The following is a 19,710-nucleotide window of genomic DNA, read 5'->3' as shown; positions in this document are numbered from 1 at the left end:
ATGGGTGGAGCATTGGCTAGTCGGCAGAGTGGGAATAAAGTGATCCTATTCTGGCTGGCTGCTGGTTAGCAGTGGAGTTCCACAGGGGTTGGTGTTGGGACCACTGCTTTTTATGGCGTATGTCAATGATTTGGACTACGACATTAATGGATTTGTTGCTAAATTTGCCGATGATACAAAGATAGGTGGAGGAGCGGGTAGTGTTGAGGAAACAGAGAGCCTGCCGAGTGACTTAGATAGTTTAGGGGATTGGGCAAAGAGATAGCAAATGAAATACAATGTTGGAAAGTGTATGGTCATGCACTTTGGTGGAAGAAAAAAAATGGACAGACTATTATTTAGAAAGGGAGAGAATTCAAAATACAGAAATGCAAAGGGATTTGGGAGCCCTTGTGCAAGATCCCTAATGGTTAACCTCCAGATTGAGTTGGTTGTGAAAAAGGCAAATGCAATGTTGGCATTCATTTCTAGAGGTATAGAATATAAGAGCAGGGATGTCATGTTGAGGCTCTATAAGGCACTCATGAGACCACACTTGGAGTATTATGTGCAGTTTTGGGTTCCTTATTTTAGAAAAGATATACTGACATTGGAGAGGGTTTGGAGAAGATTCACCAGAATGATTCCAGGAATGAAAGGTTTACTCTATGTGGCATGTCTGGCAGCTCTTGGACTGTATTCCCTGGAGTTCAAGAGAATGAGGGGGGATCTCATAGAAACATTCCCAATATTAAAAGGCCTGAACAGATTAGATATGGCAAAGTTATATATACTGACTTCAGGATTGAAGGACGTCCATTTAGAACTGAGATGCAGAAAGATTACTTTAGTCAGAGGATGGTAAATCTATGGAATTTGCTGCCACGAGTGGCTGTGGAGGCCAAGCCATTAGGTGTATTTAAGGCAGAGATTGATAGCCGGGGCATCAAAGGGTATGGGGTGAAGGCAGGGGAGTGGGGATGACTGCAAGAATTGGATCAGCCTATGATTGAACAGCAGAGCAGACTCAATGGGCCGAATGGCTTACTTCAGCTCCTATATCTTATGGTCTTATGGAAATAAGTGGACAAATAAAGCAGGAAACCAAAAGATTTTTCCAGTTATATAAAGAATAAAAGGAAGGTGAGTTGATATTGGACCACTAGAAACTCATGCTGGTGAGGTAGTAATGAGGACAAAAGAAATGCAGATGAATTTATTAAGTATTTTCCATCAATCCTCACTGTGGAAGACACTAGCAGTATGCTAGAAATTAGAGTGTTGGGGGCAGCAGTGGGTGTAGCTGCTATTACTAAGGTGAAGGTGATCTTTCAAGGATCATTAAATTCTGAAATGGTTCCGGAGGAATGGAAAATTGCAAATGTCACTCTGCTTGCTGAAGAGAGGGAGGCAAAAAAGAGGAAATTATAGGCCAGTTAATCTGACCAGTGACTGGGAAGATGTTGGAGTCCATTATTAAGAATGAGGTTTTGGGGTACTTGGAGGCACATGATAAAGTAGGCCAAAGTCAACATGGTTTCCCTAAGGGAAAATCTTGCCTGAGAAATCTGCTGGAATTCTTTAAGGATATAATAGGCAGGATAGACAAAGGAGAATGGCTGTATGTTCTGTACTTGGATTTTCAGAAGTCCTTTGACAAGGTGCCACACACGAGGCTGCTTAACAAGATGACAGCCCATGGTATTACAGGATAGAGCATTGGCTGACTGGCAGAAGGCAAAGAGTGGGAATAAAGGGAGCCTTTTCTTGTTGCCGATGACCAGTGGTGTTCCACAAGGGTCGGTGTTGGGACCGCTTCTTTTCACGTCATACATCAATGATTTGGATGATGGAATTGATGGCTTTGTGGCCAAGTCTGTGGATGCTATAAAGATAGGTGGTAGGCGAGGTAGTGAAGCTGCAGAAGGACTTAGATAGATTAGGAGAAAAGGCAAGGAACTGGTAGATGGAATACAGTGTCAGGAGGTGTATGTTCATACATTTTGGTAGAATGAATAAAGCTGTAGACTATTTTCTAAACGGGCAGAAAATCCAAAAGTCAGAGGTGCAAAGAGACTTGGGAGTCTTTGTGCGGGGTTCCCTGAAGGTTAAATTGCAGGTTGAGTTGGCGATAAGGAATGTAAATGTAAAGTTACCATTCATTTCAAGGGGACTAGAATATAAAAACAAGGATGTAATACTAAGGCTTTATAAGGCACTGGTGAGGCCTCACTCGGAGTATTGTGAGGAGTTTTGGCCCCTTATCTAAGAAAAGATGTACTGGCATTGGAGAGAGTCCAGAGGAGGTTCATGAGAATGATACTAGGAATGACAGGGTTAATGTTTAAGGCTTTTGATGTTTCTGGACCTGTACTCACCAGAGTTTAGAAGAACAGACCGAGGGGCCTGTTTCTGTGCTGTCAGTGAAGTCTATGGATATTGAGAGGCCTAGACAGAACAAATGTTAAGAGGATGTTTCTTATAGTGGGTGAGTCTGGGACCAAAAGGCACAGCCTCAAAACTGAAGACATCAATTTAGAAAAGAGATAGGGAAGAACTTCTTCAGCCAGTTGGTGGTGAATCTGTGGAATTCATTACCACAGATGGCTGTGGAGGCCAAGTCATTGGGAATACTTAAAGCACAAATTGATATAGTCTTGAGTTGTCAGAGCATCATAGGCTACGGGGAGAAGGCAGGATGGGTTTGAGAGGGATAATAAGTCAGCCATGATGGAATGCAGAACAGAATTGATGGGCTGAATCACCTAATTTTGCTCCCCTGTTGTATGTATCTACCTCTACTACCACTCCACACAGCGCATTCTAGACACCCACTACTCTCTGTGTAAAAAAAAAGATGCCTCTCACATCTTCTTAGAATCAATTAAAGTTTAATTATCATTCAGACCATACTTGGATACACAATGTTCAAACACACCGCCATCTTACCAGAAGTAGCCCCCTCTTACCTTAAATGCATGCCCTCTGGTATTAGACTTTCAATTCTGGGAAACAGATACTTTCTGTCCACTCTATCTATGCCTCTCATAACCTTATAAACCTCTCACAGATCTCCCCTTAGCCTCTGATGCTCCAGAGAAAATAACCCAAATTTGTCTGACATCTCGATACAGCACATGCCCTGTATTCCATTCGACATTCTGTTAAATCGCTTCTGCACTCTCTCCAAAGCCTCAGCATTTTTCCATAAAAGGTAACCAGAACTGTATGCAATACTCCAGTTGTGGCCTAACTAGAGGTTTATAAAACTTCGACATAACTTCCTGACTTTTGAACTTAATGCCTCGACTATTAAAGGCAAGTATGCCATATGCCTTCTTAACCACTCTATCAACCTGTGGAACTAATTTCAATGGAGCTATGAACTTGGACCCCAAGATCCATCTGCTTTTCAACACTGTTAAGGGTAAGACCCTTAACAGTGTATTATGTCTTTACATTTGACCTATCAAGGTGCAGTTCTTCATATCTGGCTGGGTAAAACTCCATCTGTCATTTCTCCACCCATATCTGTAACTGATCTACATCCTGCTGTATCCTTTCCCTGTCTTCTGTGCATTCCCAACACCACCAAGCTTCTTATCACCTGAATGATTACTAACCCATCCATCTACAGTACAGCTCGCATGTTCTCCCTGTGACTCTGTAGGTTTTCCCTTGGTGATTTGGTTTTCTCCTAGATCACAGAGGTGGGTTAGTCCATTTGTGACCATAAGTTGCCACTCGTGGGTAGATACATGGTAGAATTTGCAGGAAGTGTAATGGTGGAATAGCATATGGTTTAAGGCTGGATTAGTTTACAAAGTGGTTGCTGGTCAGTACAAACCCTGTGGGTCAAAGGACTATTTCCTTTGTCCTCTCAGGATCTAAAATATTTCAGTTTCAGTGGCCCTGATAAGAGATTGAGGAACTTTTTGTGACTGACATCATCTTGGAGATGAGGCCACACTTACCCAGAAGATGATGTTAAAAACAAACAGCAGATACTTTAAGCAGATTGTCAGATAGTCTTCTGAATCCTTTTTGTAATTTTTGGTCATTTTCAGTTACTGAAAAACATCCAAAAGAGAAGAAAAATGAACATTTTATTCAAACTGATAAGGAAGTGTATCCACTTCGATAATCCTGCGGTTGTAGATAACAGTTGTTGCTTCCCTGGTTTCACGTTTCAGGAGACTGGCTGCAGGTTACTCGAGAGTGATGGGGAGCATCAGCTGTCAGTTAAGCACACAATGCATGCTGGAGGAACTGAGCAGGTCAGACAGCATCGATGGAGGGGACGCTTCATGCCGAGGTACAGTATTTCATCAGGACTGGAAAGGAAGGCTGACGAAGCCAGAAGAAGGAAGTGGGGAGAGAGGATGGAGTACAACCTGGCAGGTGATCGGAAAGGAAAGGCAGGTGCGTGGGGGAGGGGTAATGAAGTGAGAAGCTGGGAGGTGATAGGTGGAAAAGGTGAAGGGCTGAAGAAGGAGGAATTTGATAGGAGAGGAGAGTGCACCATGGGAGAAAGGGAAGGAGGAGGTGCATCAGAGGGAGGTAATGGGCAATTGAGGAGAAGATGGGGTAAGAGGCGAATCGGAATGGGAAATGGTATAAGAGATATGGGGGAGAAGTAGAAATTACCAGAGAAATCGATGTTTATGTTGTCAGGTTGGAGGCTTCCCAGACAGAATATGAAGTGTTGCTCCTCTAACCTGAGTGTCCTCATCGTGGCAGTAGAAGGGGAATGGGGACTGAACAGTCACTGGGAAATTTGCCTGTTGCAGATACAGTGAAGGCACTCAACAAAGCGCTCTCCCAATCTATGTCAGGTGTGACCCATGAAGAGGACGCCACACCATGAACACAAGACAAACCCAACAGACTCAGACAAAGATGAAGTGTTGCCTCACCTGAAAGGATTTCTGACTGGAAGCTGTCAGAAAAATCATCCAGCACAGAAATAAGCCCTTTGGCCCAACTAGTCAACTCCTCCACAATGTGCTTCTACCTCCTCCATCAGTAGCATGTTTCAATCATCTTGTATTGAAGGAGGAGATGAAGACAATAAACAATAGTCTAACTTAGGTGTTTACAACAAAGGCCTGCGTAACATTTGCCTCGACAGTCTCCGCTTGATCACTTTACATTATCTGAACAGGCGCCTCAATCCCTGACACTCACATTTAGTCAGTTCTGAACACTAGAGTAATATTTCTCTGTTCTTCCCACCATCGTTCTCCATCTGCCACAGTTGTGCCCACTTAATCACACTCTGCATCCTCCACACAGTGTGTTCTCTCTCCACCCACCTTTGTATCACAAACAAACTTTGATGAAAGGACCAAGTCTTTTGATTCAAGTCACGGATATAGACAGTGAATATCTGAGACCCAAGTACAGATCCTATTAACAGGCTGCCGCCCTGACAAAGACCCATTTACTCATATTCTCTGCTTTCTGCCCATTAACCAATCCTCAACCCTTGCATCACTTCACAAAATATTCATGATATTCTGTGGCCATGGCTTCTGCTCCTCAAATATGTCCACCATTTTCTCAAACACAGTTTTGTTTTCATAAGCTGGGATAATTATTAAAATGTTATGAATTTTAAACACCATATTTACATATCTACATTCTTACTACCTGCTTGAAAAACAATAAAAAGAATATTACCTTATATTACAACACCATCAGACACAGGAGCAGAATTAGGCCATTCAGCTCATTGAATCTGTTCTGTCATTCCATCAAGGCTGATTTTTTTTCTCAATCTCATTCTCCTGCCTTCTCTTCATAACCTTGAACACTTTTACCAATCAAGAATCTATCAACCTCTGCTTGAAATATTCCCAGTGACTTGGCCTCTACAGCCGTCTGTGGCAATGAATTCCACAGATTCACTAGCCTCTGGCTAAAGACATTTCTCCTCATCATGTTAAAAGAAATGTCCCTTTATTCTGAACCTGTACTCACAGAACCTTGATTCTCCCTTGACAAAACACATCCTCTACACGACGACTCTATCCAGGCCTTTCTGTATCCCAAACCAGGGAGGATTGCATCCGGTGGGTTTTAATGAGATTACTCCTCATTCCTCTGAACTCTATCAAGTACAGGCCCAGGGACAAGCACTACACAAAGGTTAACCCTTTCATTCTTGGGATCATTCTCATGAACTTCCTCTGGACTTTATCCGATGCCAACACATCCTTCCTTAAATATGAGGCCCAAAATTACTTATAATAATCCAAATTATTCCAAATTAATACAAATCCTCAGCATTACATCCTCGCACTTATATTCTAGTCCTCTCAAAATGAATGCCAACATTGCATTTGCTTTCCTTACCACCAACTCAATCTGTAAGTTATCCTTAAAGGAATCCTGAACCAGGACCCCCAAATCTCTTCACACTTCCAATTTCTGAATTATTTCCTATTTAGAGAATAGTCCATACCTTTATTTTTAACCCCACTCTCCCTATGCTATATTTCATCTGCCATTTCTTTGTCTATTCTGCCAATCTATCTAAGTCCTTCCTACTTTCTCAACACTACCTGCTCCTCCACCTATCTCCGTATCAGCTGCAATCTTGGCTACTCGGCCATTAATTTCTTCTGTTTCCTCACAATTTTATTTTGTCTTTTCTGCGAGATGGTAGATTTATAAAAAATCTTGATAGTTTACTCTCCTGATCTATATTCTCCATTTTTCCATTGTTTCTTCTTCTTAAGCCCATTACCCTGACTGGGGCAGAGGCTGCTAACAGCAGCTCACCAATCCTCTGTCCTGGGTCAGAATTTCAAGAACGTTCTTCCTCCCCCGGGATGAGGTCTTCAGAACTTCTGTTGGCGTTTCTGCAGCTCTGTGTTTTTTTTTGGGATGGGGTTACTAGCCCCATGCCCAACCCTCCTCCTTTTGCAGTCTGCTTGGGACTGTCCACGGTGGAATTTTTCCATTGTTTGATGGTTTTAAAAATGTCCCAATTGTCAAGTTTCTTATTCCTCTAAGAAAAACTCTATACCTTTTCAATAAGGCTAGCCTTACCCTCTTTGGGTCAAAGTCAAGCTTATTGTCATCAGCAAACACATTCCACAAGCTTTCCTCTTTTAAACTTGGCTCCCAGACCTGTGTGCCGCCTCCTCTCTCATCTCTCTCTAACTCACGATTGGTGTGCCGGTTATAGCTGAGTTCCACAAAGCTTTCCCCTTTTAAACTTTGCTCCCGGACCTGTGCGGGAAGATGATTTCACTCAGGTCCATTGCCCGATGAGAAAAAGGCCGCAGCGAGTTGCGGCAGCGTAACAGTGCTTTGACCAGCGACCAATCGCCCTTTGAAATTGATTAGTAAGAGCAAATTAAAGGAAGGCAGGGGCAAGTGCAGCGGCCATCGTCTGAGTGGACAGAGTCTGTGTGGTGACCCTGAGGCTTTAGCTCTTCGAGGCTTCATCAGCGAAAGCAAAGAAAATAAAAGCTCAAGGTCAAGTTTTTCTTATTCCTTCTTTATGTCTGCTCAGCTGGGACAGTGGAGATGTCAGGCAGGATAGTGGGAAGCTCCTCTTGCAGGATGTGGGAAGGCAGGGAGACCTCCAGTGTCCCTGACAACTACAACTGCCAGAAGTGCATCCGGCTGCAGCATCTAACAATCCACAGTTAAGGAGTTGGAGCTGGAACTGAATGAACTCTGGATCATTCGGGAGGCTGAGGGGGTGGTAGATTGGACATAGAGAGAGGTAGTTACACCCAAGGTGCAGGACACAGGAAACTGGGTGACAGTCAGGAAGGGAAAAGGGATTAAGGAGCCAGTGCAGAGTACCCCTGTGGCCATCCCCTTCACTACTACTACTACATCGACTCAGGCCTAGGGGGCCGGCGTCGGGCATAATGACGGACTCTCCACTTCTCCCTCTCCCTCATCAGTGTGTTCAGTTCATCTACATTAGCCACGCCACTGTCTTCTAGGAGCGTGTTGACCATAGTCTTGGGAGGGCGCCCAGGGTTCATCCTCCCCTTGCTTGGGCTCCCATATGATGACTCGGCTGCCAGGGAGCTCAGTGCCCCGCTAGTTGCAGTCTTTTCACCTCGATTTTAGTGGAGAGCATCGGTAGGTTGTTATAGAGCTCAATGTTCATCATGTGCTGTTGCCAACTCACATCAAGAGCCATCCGGAGCATTCGTGTATAGCAACCATCTAGAGACTTTCACATCGTCTTAGTGAGTGTCCACGCCTCGCATCCGTACATGAGAATGGACTCTATGACTGCTAGGGAGATCCTCTTTTTAAGTCCCCTCAGCAATAGGTGTATCACTTTAAATACTGTTGGGGGGGGTGACCTAACAGAGGAAAGTCACAATGGTTGGGCCTCTGGCAGGAAGGAAAAGGGTGGGGGGTGGGGGGGAAGAGGAGGCATGCTGTGGTGATGGGGATTCACTAGTTACAGGAATGGACAGGAAGCTCTGTGGGTGAGAATGAGATTCCAGTTTGATATGTTGCCTCCCAGGTGCCAGGGCCCAGGACATCTCTGACTGAGTCCTCAGTATTCTTAAGTGGGAGGGTGAACAGCCAGAGGTCATGGTCCATGTAGGTACCAATGACATGGGTAGGATGAATGACGAGGTTCTGTGTAGGGAGTTAGGTGCTAAGTTAACAGGTAGGACCTCCAGGATTGAGATCTCAAGATTACTACCTGTGCTACGTGCTAGTGAGGCCAGAACTAGGAAGGTTATGCAGTTTAATTCATTGCTAATGATTGGTAAAGGAAGGAGGACATAAGATTTTTGGATCATTGGGCTCTCTTCCAAGGAAGGTGAGACCAGTACAAAAGGGATGGTTTGCACCTGAACTGGGGGGGGGGCGGGAGGAACTAGTATCCTAGCAGAAAGTTTTGTTGATGCTGCACGGTGGGGCTTAAACTAGAGTTTTAGGGCAATGGGAACCAGAGTGTCAGAATAGTAAGTGGAGACAGATATTGGTAAGCCCTCAGACAAGGTCAGAAACCAAAAGATTAAGCATGGTTAGACTCGTGTCCTGAGCTGCGTATATTTCAATGCAAGAAGTGTCGTAAGAATAGTGGATGAGATCAGAGGATGGATCAACACCTGGAATTATGACATTGTAGCCATCAGTGAGACTTAGACTTAGTTGTAGAAGGGACAGGACTAGCAGCTCAATCTTCTGTGACAGAGCAGAGAAGGACGGGTGGCCTTACCGGCCAGGGAAAATGTCATGGCAGTGCTCCGTCAGGAAGGCCTGGACAGCTCGACTAGTGAGGTGTTATGGGTGGAACTGAGAAATAAGAAAGGAATGACCATGTTAATGGGGCTTATTACAGACCTCCCGACAGTCCTAGGGATCTAGGAAAACAAAATTTATTAACAGGTCGCAAAATATTGCAAGAAACACAAGGTTGTGATAGTAGGTAATTTTAACATTTCCATATATTGACTGGAAATCTCATCCCGTAACAGGACTAGATGGGATAGATTGTCAAACGTGTTCAGGAAAGTTTCCTTAATCAGTGCGTAGAAGTGCCAATGAGAGAGCGTGTGATACTGGATCTGCTGTCAGGGACTGAGACAGGGCAGGTGACAGAAGTTTGTGTAGGGGAACACTTTGCATCCAGTGACCACAATGCCATTATTTTAAAAATAAGTATACAAAGAGATGTGCCTGGTCTGCAGGTTGAGATTCTGAATTGGAAAAAGGCCAATTTTGATGGTATCAGAAATGGCCTGGCAAGTGTGGACTGGGACAGGCTATTCTCTGGCAAAGGTGTACTTGGAAAGTGGGAGGCCTTCAAAAATTAAATTTTGAGAGTACAAAGCTTGTAAGTACCTGTCAGAATAAAAGGTAAATAGAATAAGTGTAGGGAATCTTGGTTTTCAAAAGATATTGAGACTTAGTTAAGAGGGGGGAAAAAAAGGAGGTACACAGCAGGTTTAGGCAAGAAGAAACAAATGAGGTGTTTATGGAGTACGACAAATGGAAAAGAACATTTAAGAAATCAGAAAGGCTAAAAGAAGACATGAAGTTGCTCTAGCAAACAAGGTGAAGGATAATCCTAAGGGATTCTACAGATATGTTATGAGCAAAATTTCTAGGGGCAAAATTGGCCCTCTGAAGGACCAGAATGGTAATCCATGTGTGGAGCATAAACAGATGGGGGATCTTAACGCATTCTTTGCATCTGTATTTACTTGGGAGACGGATACAGAGTCTATAGAAGTGAGGCAAAGCGGTATCAACTTCTTGGACACTGTACAGATTACAGAGGAGGTGCTTGATACCCAGAGGCAAATCAGGGTGGACAAATCCCCAGGGCCTGACAAGGTGTTCCCTTGGAACATATAGGAGGCATGCAGAAATTGCCAGGGCTCTAGCAGAGATATTTAAAACATCCTTAGCAACAGGAGAGGTATAAGAGGATTGAATGATAGCCAAAGTTGTTCCGCTGTTTATGGAGGCTCTAAAATAAACCAGAAAATTAGACCGGTAAGTCTGACAGCAATAGTGGCAAAGTTGTTGGAAGGTATTTTAAGGGACTGGATATACAAGTACCTGGATAGACATGGACTGTTTAAGGATAGTCAGCATAGCTTTGTGCATGGAATGTCATGTCTAACCAATCTTATCAAGTTTTTCGAGGAAGCCACCAGTAAAGTGGATGAAGGCAAGGCAGTGAATGTTGTCTACATGGACTTTAGCAAGGCTTTTAACAAAGCCCTGCATGGGAGGCTGGTCAGGAAGGTTCAGTTACTTGGCATTCAGGGTTAGTTATTAAATTGGATTTGACGTTCATTTTGTGGGATAAGCCAGAGTGGTGTTAGAGGGTTGCCTCTCTGACTGGAGTCTGTGACTAGTAGCGTGCCACAGATCAGTGTTGAGTTCTTTCTTGTTTGTCATCTATATCAATGATCTGGATGATAATGTGGTTAACTGGTCAGCAAATTTGCAGATGACACCAAGACTGGGGGTGTAGTGGACAGTGAGGAAGGCTGTCATGGCTTGCAGAGGGGTCTGCATCAGCTGGAAAAATGGGCTGAAAAATGGTAGATGGAATTTAATGCAGACAAGTGCAAGGTTTTGCACTTTGGTAGGACCAACCAAGGTAGGCCTTACACAGTACACTGAGGAGTGTGGTCGAACAAAGGGACCTGGGAGTACAGGTCCATAGTTAGTTGAAAGTGGTATCACAAGTAGATAGGGTCATAAAGAAAGCTTTTGGCACATTGGCCTTCATAAATCAACGTACTGAGTACAGGGGATGGGACGTTATGTTGAAGTTGTATAAGACATTGATGAGGCCTAATTTGGAGTAGTGTGTGCAGTTTTGGTCACCTACCTACAGGAAAGATGTAAACAAGGTTGAAAGAGTACAGAGAAAATGTAAAGGATGTTGCTGGATCTGGAGGACCTGAGCTATAAGTAAAGATTGAAAGGATTAGGCCTTTATTCCTTATAAAGTAGAAAATTGAAAAAAAATTTGATAGAAGTATACAAAATTATGAGGGGCATAGATAGGGTAAATGCAAGCAGGCTTTGTCCACTGAGGTTGAGTGGGACTATAACCAGAAGTCACAGCTTAATGGTGAAAGATGAGAAGTTTAAGGGAAATATGAGGGGAAACTTCTTCACTCAGAGGGTCGTGAGAGTGCAGAATGAGCTGCCAGTACAAGTGGTCCATGAGAGCTAAATTTCAACGTTTAAGAGAGGTTTAGAGAGCTACATAGATAGTAGGGATAAGGAGGGCTATGGTCCTGGTGCAGGTCATTGGGAGTAGGCAGCTTAAATGGTTTTGGCATTGACTAGATGGGCTGAAGGGCCTATTTCTGTGCTGTACTTCTCTATGACTCTAAAAACCATAGCTCGCTCAACTTATCCTCATAGGACACATTCTGTAATCCAGGCAGCATCTTGGTAAATCTCCTCTGCACCATCTCTAAAGGTTGAATATCCTTCTTATAATGAGGCAACTGGAACTGAATCAGCACTCCAAGTGTGCCTAACCCAGAGCTTTATAGAGCTGCAGAATTACCTTCTAACTCTGGAGCTGCAAACCCCCGGCTAACGAAGGCCAACACAGCATGTGGCCTCTAAACCACCCTATTAACTTGAGCATCAACTCTGAGGGATCAATGGACATGCAGCCCATGATCTCTCTGTTCCTCCATACTGCCATTAACCCTGTATTCTGCCTTCATATTGGATCTTCCAAAGTGAATCACGTATTCCAAATGTTCATTCATTCTACATGGCACTTTTAATTTCATTTCCCCCCTATTCTCTCTTTTCAAACCATATTCACAAATAGGGCCTCTGCGCAAAACATCAACTCTGTAGATGCTATCTGACATGTTGAGTTCCTCCAGCCATTTGTGTGTTACTCACTAAAACAATGTTTCAGTTTCTCCCATTCCCCTGACTAGATCAGTCTACCACCCCAGTTTTAATTTCCAGTCCTAACCTTAAGGCACATTGTTATATTTGCAATGATGGTTTAAATCATCTAAAATTCAAGCCAGCTTTTAAAATAGCAAGTCATGTTTAGGCTAGGTAGAGTGCTTTGTGTTTTCTTCACAAGGACACACTCTGCCTCTCATGGACCAACTGGGTAAAACTGAAACATTGCCACTTGCTTCATTGGTATTTTAGCTTTTGCTTGTGTAGGAAGCATCATCACTGCCTGGGTGTCAGACTCCCACTCAAACACTCAGAAGCCAATGTACGAAGTCTAAGCTGCTGAGCATCACAAGTAGCACAAGCAAAAGATATAAACAACTCTCAGCTGAAATCAGCAGCTCATTCACATAACAGGCGTGGGCCTGCATTCTAGAAACCCGGTCAGTTCTGTAAAGTGCTGTCCAATTAGTCACACATCATTGTTTTCCATCAGTTCACAAATCATCAACTTAAGCAGCTCTCACTTTGCCACACAGAAGTTCATTTAGAACCCACCATCACCATCAGACTGTCTATACGCTGCAGACTCTGGTCTCACCACCACACTGTTGCGGAGGTTTTAAATTAATTTGGCAGGAGGCTGGGAACTGGAGTGATAGGGCTGTTGATGGGGCAATTGGTTTACAAGCAGCGGCAACGTGCAGTGAGACTGTGAGGAAGTACAGGCAGATGATAGGGCAAAACTAGTCAGTGGGATGAGGTGCAATTTAACAGGGGGACAAAATTGAAAAGGGTGATGAATACCAGACTGAAAGTGTTATTTTTGAATGAATGCAAAAGATGATCTTGTACCACAATTGGAGATTGGCAGGTATGACATGGTAGGAATCACTGAGTCATGGCTGAAAGAAGATTGCAGTTGAGAGCTTAATGTCCAAGGATACACATTGCATTGAAAAGGCAAGCAGGTAGACAGAGGGGACGGTGTGGTTCTGTTGGTAAAAAAGTGAAATCAAATCCTCAGAAAGAGGTGACATAGGACTGGGAGATATAGAATCCTTGTGGGTAGAGTTAAGAAATTGCAAAGGGTAAAAAGACCATGATGGGAGTTATATACAGGCCTCCTGACAGTAGCCAAGATGTGGGCTACAAATTACAACAGGTGATGTCAAAAGGGCAATGTTATGACAGTCATGGGGGATTTTAATATGCAAGTAAAATGCTGGAGTGCAAGAGACGGATTTATAGAATGCCTATGAGATGGCTTTTTAGAGCAGCTTGTGGTTGAGCCCACTAAGGAATTGCTATTCCGGATTGCGTGTTGTGTAATGAACCAGGTTTTATTAGGGAGCTTAAGGTAAAGGAACCCTTTGGAAACTGTTATCATAATATAATAGAATTCACCCTGCAAATTGAGAGGGAGCCGCTAAAGTCAGATGTATCTGTAGTTGAACTTGTCCTTTTTTCCTTGGAACAACGGAGGATGAGAGGTGACCTGATAGAGGTGTATAAGATGATGAGAGGCATTGATTGTGTGGATAGTCAGAGGCTTTTTCCCCGGGCTGAAATGGCTAACACGAGAGGGCACAGTTTTAAGGTGCTTGGAAGTAGGTACAGAGGGGATGTCAGGGGTAAGTTTTTTTTTTTTGCAGAGAGTGGTGAGTGTGTGGAATGGGCTGCCGGCAACGGTGGTGGAGGCGGGTACGATAGGGTCTTTTAAGAGACTCCTGGACAGATACATGGAGCTCAGAAAAATAGAGGGCTATGGGTTAACCCTAGGTAATTCCTCAGGTAGGGATACGTTTGGCACAGCTTTGTGGGCCGAAGGGCCAGAATTGTGCTGTAGGTTTTCAATGTTTCTTACAGTTGAGTAAAAGGAATTACAGAGTCATGAGAGGGGAACTGGCCAAAGTTGATTGGACTAGAACATTAACAAGGATGACGACAGAGCAGCAATGACTGGAGTTTCTGGGAGAAATTCAGAATGTGCAGGATTGATACATCCCAAAGAAGAAGTAGTATTCTAAATGCAGGATGATGTAACTATGGCAGACAAGGGAAGTCAAAGTCAACATAAAAGCAAAGGATCTTAAAAGAATCAGTTGATCTAGGCATGGTTCTGGAGGGCTGGTAAATTGAAAATGTTACTCCACTCTTCAAGAAAGGAGGGAGGCAGAAGAAAGGAATCTATAGGCCAGTTAGACTGACCTCCGTGGTTCGAAAGATGCTGTTAAGAATGTGGTTTTGGGGTACTTTAATACATATGATAAAATAGGCAAAAGTCAGCATGGTTTCCTTAAGGGAAAATCTTGCCTGACAAATCTGTTGGAATTCTTTGAAGAAATAACAAGCAGGTCAAACAAAGGAGAATCAGCAGATATTGTGTTTTTGGATTTTCAGAAGGCGGATGACAAAGTGCCACACATGAAGCCGCTCACCAGGTTAACAGCCATGGCATTAAAGGAAAGATACTAGCATGCTTAGAGGGTAGGCTGATTGGTAGCAGGCAAAGAGTGGGAATAAAGGGAGCCTTTTCTGATTGGTTGCTGGTGACTAGTGGTGTTCCACAGGGGTCTGTGTTGGGACTGCTTCTTTCTATGTTGTACATCAATGATTTGGATGTTGGAATTGATGGTTTCGTGGCTAAGTTTGCAGACGATACAAAGATATCTTGGAGCGCAGCTAGTGTTGAGGAAACAAGGAGGCTGTAGAAGGACCTAGACAGATTAGGAGAATGGACAAAGAAGTTGTAGATTGCTTACGGTGTCAGGAAGCGTATGGTTATGCACTTCGGTAGAAGAAATAAAAGCGTAGACTAAACGTGGAGAAAATTCAAAAATCCGATATGCAAAGAAAGTTGGGAGACCTTGTGCAGGATTCCCTCAAGGATAACTTGCAGATTGAGTCACTGGTGAGGAAGGCAAATGCAATGTTAGCATTCATTTCAAGAAGACTAGAATATAAAAGCAAGAATCCAATGCCAAGGCTTTTTAAGGCCCCATTTGAAGTACTTAAGTAGTTTTAGATCCCTTACCTGAGACAAGATATCCTGACAATGGACAGAGTTCAGAGGAAGTTCATGAGAATTATTCTGAAAATGAAAGGGCTATCATTTGAGGAGCGATTGATGGCTTTGGGTCTGTACTCACCAGAATTTGGAAGACTGAGTGGGGGGGGGTGGAATCTCATTGAAACCTATCAAATATTGAAAGGCCAGGATAGAGTGGATGTGGAGAGGATGTTTCCTATAGTGGAAGAGTCTAGCACCAGAGGGCACAGCCTCAGAATTGAGGGATGTCCATTTAGAACGAAGATGAGGAGGAATTCCTTTAGCAAAGGGTGAGGAATCTGTGGACTTCATTGCCACAGGCAGCTGTTCAGTCAGGTCATTGGGTGTATTTAAGGCAGAGCTTGACAGGTTCTTGAGAAGTCAGGGTGTGAGAGGTTACAGGGAGAAGGCAAGGAAATGGGGTTGAGAGGGAAATGAATCAGTCATGATGAAATGGCAGAGTAGATTCAATGGGCCAAATGGCCTAATTCTGCTCCCATGTCTATTGGTGATCAAAAAGTGTATGGTCCATATCAATGCTGGCCTGTTCTCGGTGCTTATTTCTCTGTGACTCTGTGTAGCCACACTGTGTATGAAATAATTCTCCCCTGTTTCACCAGATTTCTCATAATTACCTCAAATGTTTGTTGTGTATCCTTGGGAAGACTGCACTGAACATGCTTTATCAACAAGATACTGTATTTTCCATTAACTCCAACCACCACAGCTCATGAACACTCACCAGTACTGCCCATTAACACTAAGCTTTACTACTTAATAACACTAACCACCGCTGCTCATTAACACTAACCATTCCTACTTGTTAACACTAGCCTCCAGCTCAGCTTTTGCTCCACACTGATTGAAATTGCCCATTCCGGGAATCTCTTCCAATGCCAGTATCCTAGTCCACACCACAGGAGCGGTTACATCAGTAGAGTTATAAAACATGGAACGGTACAGCCCAGAAATAGGTCATTCAGCCCACAGTGCTGTGCCAAACCAAATAAATTAGTAATCAAATGGCCAACTAAACTAATCTCTTCTGCCGACACAATGTCCATATCCTTCCATTTTCCTCACATTCATCTGCCTATCTAAATGTCTCTTAAAAATCCCTAATAATTTTGCCTCCAATACCACCCTAGGTAGTGCATTCCAGGTGCCCACCACTCTTGTATAAAAAAATTTGCCCTCACATATCCTTTGAAATTTTCACCTCTCACCTGAAATACATGCCCTCTGGTATTAGACATTTTAAACCCGAGGAAAAAATACCGTCTGCCTCCTCTATTAATGTCCCTCACAATCTTATTTACCTCTATAAGAGTAACAGAGTTATGTAGCAGATGAACACGTTCTTTGGCCCAACTCAACTATGCCATCCAAGGTATCTGCCTGAGCTAGTCCTCTTACCCATATTAAATGGAGTAATTTCAAATGGTCACAGTGAGATACCTGGTTGAAATGTCACACAAGACCAGAAGACCTTAAGACACAGTTTACCGCTGCAGTACAGTGCAAAGACAGACCATCCTATACATTACAACAAGAAATACATCTATAGATATAAAATTAAATAAGTAGTGCTGGAGGGGAAGAAGCTGTTCCAAAAATGTTGAGTGTGTGTGTCTTCAGGCCCCAGTGCCTCCTCCCTGATGGTAATAATGAGAAGTAATGCATCAAACTGCAGAACTGTACACCAAAGAATCCAGCCCTTACAGCTCAGCTCGTTCATGCTGCCCCTGAAGCTTTTCCACATGTCATCAGGCCAATAGCTCTCTGACCTATCCCTATCCAAACACCTTTGAGATACTGTCAGCATAAGACCATAAAACTTAGAGCCGAATAAGGCCACTTGGCCCATTGAGTCTGCTATGCCATGAAATCATGGCTGACTCTTTTATCCCCTCCTCAGCCCCACTCTGCCACCTTCTCCCTGTAATGTTTGATGCCGTGTCAAATCAAGAAACTATCAACTTCTGCCTTAAATACACCCAATGACCTGGCCTCCACAAATTCACCACCCGCTGGCTAAAGAAATTTCTCTGCATCTGTTTTAAATGGATGCCTTTCTATCCTTAGGCTGTGCCCTCTTGTCTTAGACTCCCCTACCATGGGAAACATCCTTTCCATATCTACTCTGTCTAGGCCTTTCAACATTTGAAAGATTTCAACGAGATCCCCTTCATCCTCCTAAATTCCAGAGAGTACAGACCCAGAGCTATCAAATGTTTCTCTTACGATAACCCTTTCATGCCCGGAATCATCCTTGTGAACCTTCTCTGAAATCTCTCCTGTGCCACCACATCTTTTCTTAGATGAAGAGCCCAAAACTGTTCACAATACTCAAGGTGAGGCTTCACCAGTGCCTTATAAAGCCTCAGCATTACAGCCCTGCTCTTGTACTGTAGATTTCTTGAAATGAATACTAACATTGCATTTGGCTTCCTCACCATCGACTTGACCTGTAAGTTAACCTTCAAGGTGTTCTGCACAGGGAGTCCCAAGTCCCTTTGCATCTCAGATTTTTGGATTTTCTCCATTTAGAAAATAGTCTACACATTTATTTCTACTAACAAAGCGCATGACCATGTATTTTTGAAAATTCTATTTTATTTGCAACTCTCTTGCCAATTCTCCTAATCTGTCTAAGTCCTTCTGCAGTCTAACTGTTTCCTCAACACTACCTGGCCCTTCACCAATCTTCGTATCATCTGCAAACCTGGCAACAAAGCCATGCATTCCATCATCTAAATCATTGATATACAGGATAAAAAGAAGAGTTCCCAACACCGACCTCTGCAGAACACCACTAGTCACTGGCAGACAACCAGAGAAGGTTCCTTTTCAGAATCAGAATCAGGTTTATTATCACCGGCATGTGACATGAAATTTGTTAACTTAGTAGCAGCAGTTCAATGCAGTACATAATCTAGCAGGGAGAAAAAAAACGATAATAATAAATAAAATAAAACATAATAATAGATAAACAAGTAAATCAATTATGTATATTAAACAGATTTTAAAAATGTGCAAAAACAGAAATACTGTATATTAAAAAAAGTGAGGTAGTGTCCAAAGCTTCAACGTCCATTTAGGAATTGGATGGCAGAGGGGAAGAAGTTGTTCCTGAATCACTGAGTGTGTGTGCCTTCAGGCTTCTGTATCTCCTGCCCACTCACTGCCTCCTACCAATCAGCCAATGCTTCAACCATGCCAGTAACTTTCCTGTAATACCACAGGCTCTTAACTTGGTAAGCAGCCTCCTGTATGGCATATTGTCAAAGGCATTCTAAAAGTCAAAATATACAACATCCACTGCATCCCCTTTATCTATCCTATGTGTAATCTTCTCAAAAAATTTTAATAGGTTCGTCAGGCAAGATTTTCGCTTAAGGAAACGATGCTGACTTTGTCCAATCTTGTCCTATGTCACTAAGTACTCCATAACCTCATCCTTTACAACTGATTCTAACATCTTCCCAACCACTGAGGTCAGGCTAACTGGTTTATAATTTCCTTTCTGCTGCCTTCCTCCTTTCTTCTTTTTTTTTTGGCGTGTGCCTGAATGCGTGCGAGTCTGTACATGGGCGTGTCTATGCGTGTGTGTCTGCGTGTGCATGTGTGCGTCTGTGCGGATGCCTTTTTCATGCCTTTACAAGGTGTGGAGCGAGAGAGAGACTGTGTGGCGTGCCACTCCTCACACAGACATTTTCGCAGTATTTTTCCCTTTATTTTACGAGGTCGAGTTGCAATCTCGACACTCAACCCAGCATGGATGGAAAGCGTACTCGGGAGCGGACTCGACTAGTTTCGAGCCCGGGAACCTCCACTCACGGGTCTGGCGCTGATATCATTGCGCCACCAGCCGGCCCCGCCTTCCTCCTTTCTTAAAGAGAGGAGCGACACTTGCAATTTTCCAGTCCTCTGGTGCCATGGCAGAGTCCAATGATTTTTGAAAGATCATTACTAATGTCTCCACAATCTCTACCGCTACCTTCTTCGGAACCCTAGAGTGCAGTTCATTACGTTTGGGTGACTTATGTACCCTTAGGTCTTTCAGCTTTTTGAGCACTTTCTCCCTTAGAATAGTAACTGTGCTCACCCTTCAACATCTGCCACACTGCTAGAGTCTTCCACAGTGAAGAATTCTCATTTAGTTCATCTGCCATCTCCTTGGCCCCCATTACTATTTCTCCGACCTCATTTTCTAGCGGTCCTATATCTACTCTCATTTTTTTTTACAACTTGTAAAAGCTTTTACTATCCAC

The 19,710-nt window shown here is 43.4% G+C and overlaps 1 protein-coding gene across 1 annotated transcript in view; it reads right to left on the bottom strand.

The window, feature by feature from the left end:
* The window catches only part of tspan11 (tetraspanin 11), an 81,536-nt gene that overhangs the window by 33,448 nt on the left and 28,378 nt on the right, over positions 1-19,710 (bottom strand). The window contains exon 2 of the mRNA XM_072269308.1: positions 3,954-4,049. Within this exon, the coding sequence (XP_072125409.1) occupies positions 3,954-4,040 (87 nt within the window). The 5' untranslated portion in view covers positions 4,041-4,049. The remainder of the gene's footprint in view (positions 1-3,953; positions 4,050-19,710) is intronic.

Source organism: Mobula birostris, chromosome 9 (genome assembly GCF_030028105.1).
Source record: "Mobula birostris isolate sMobBir1 chromosome 9, sMobBir1.hap1, whole genome shotgun sequence".
NCBI classification, from domain to species: domain Eukaryota; kingdom Metazoa; phylum Chordata; class Chondrichthyes; order Myliobatiformes; family Myliobatidae; genus Mobula; species Mobula birostris.
The sequence above is the reverse complement of the archived record's forward strand: the minus strand, read 5'-3'. Positions and strand labels throughout refer to the sequence as shown.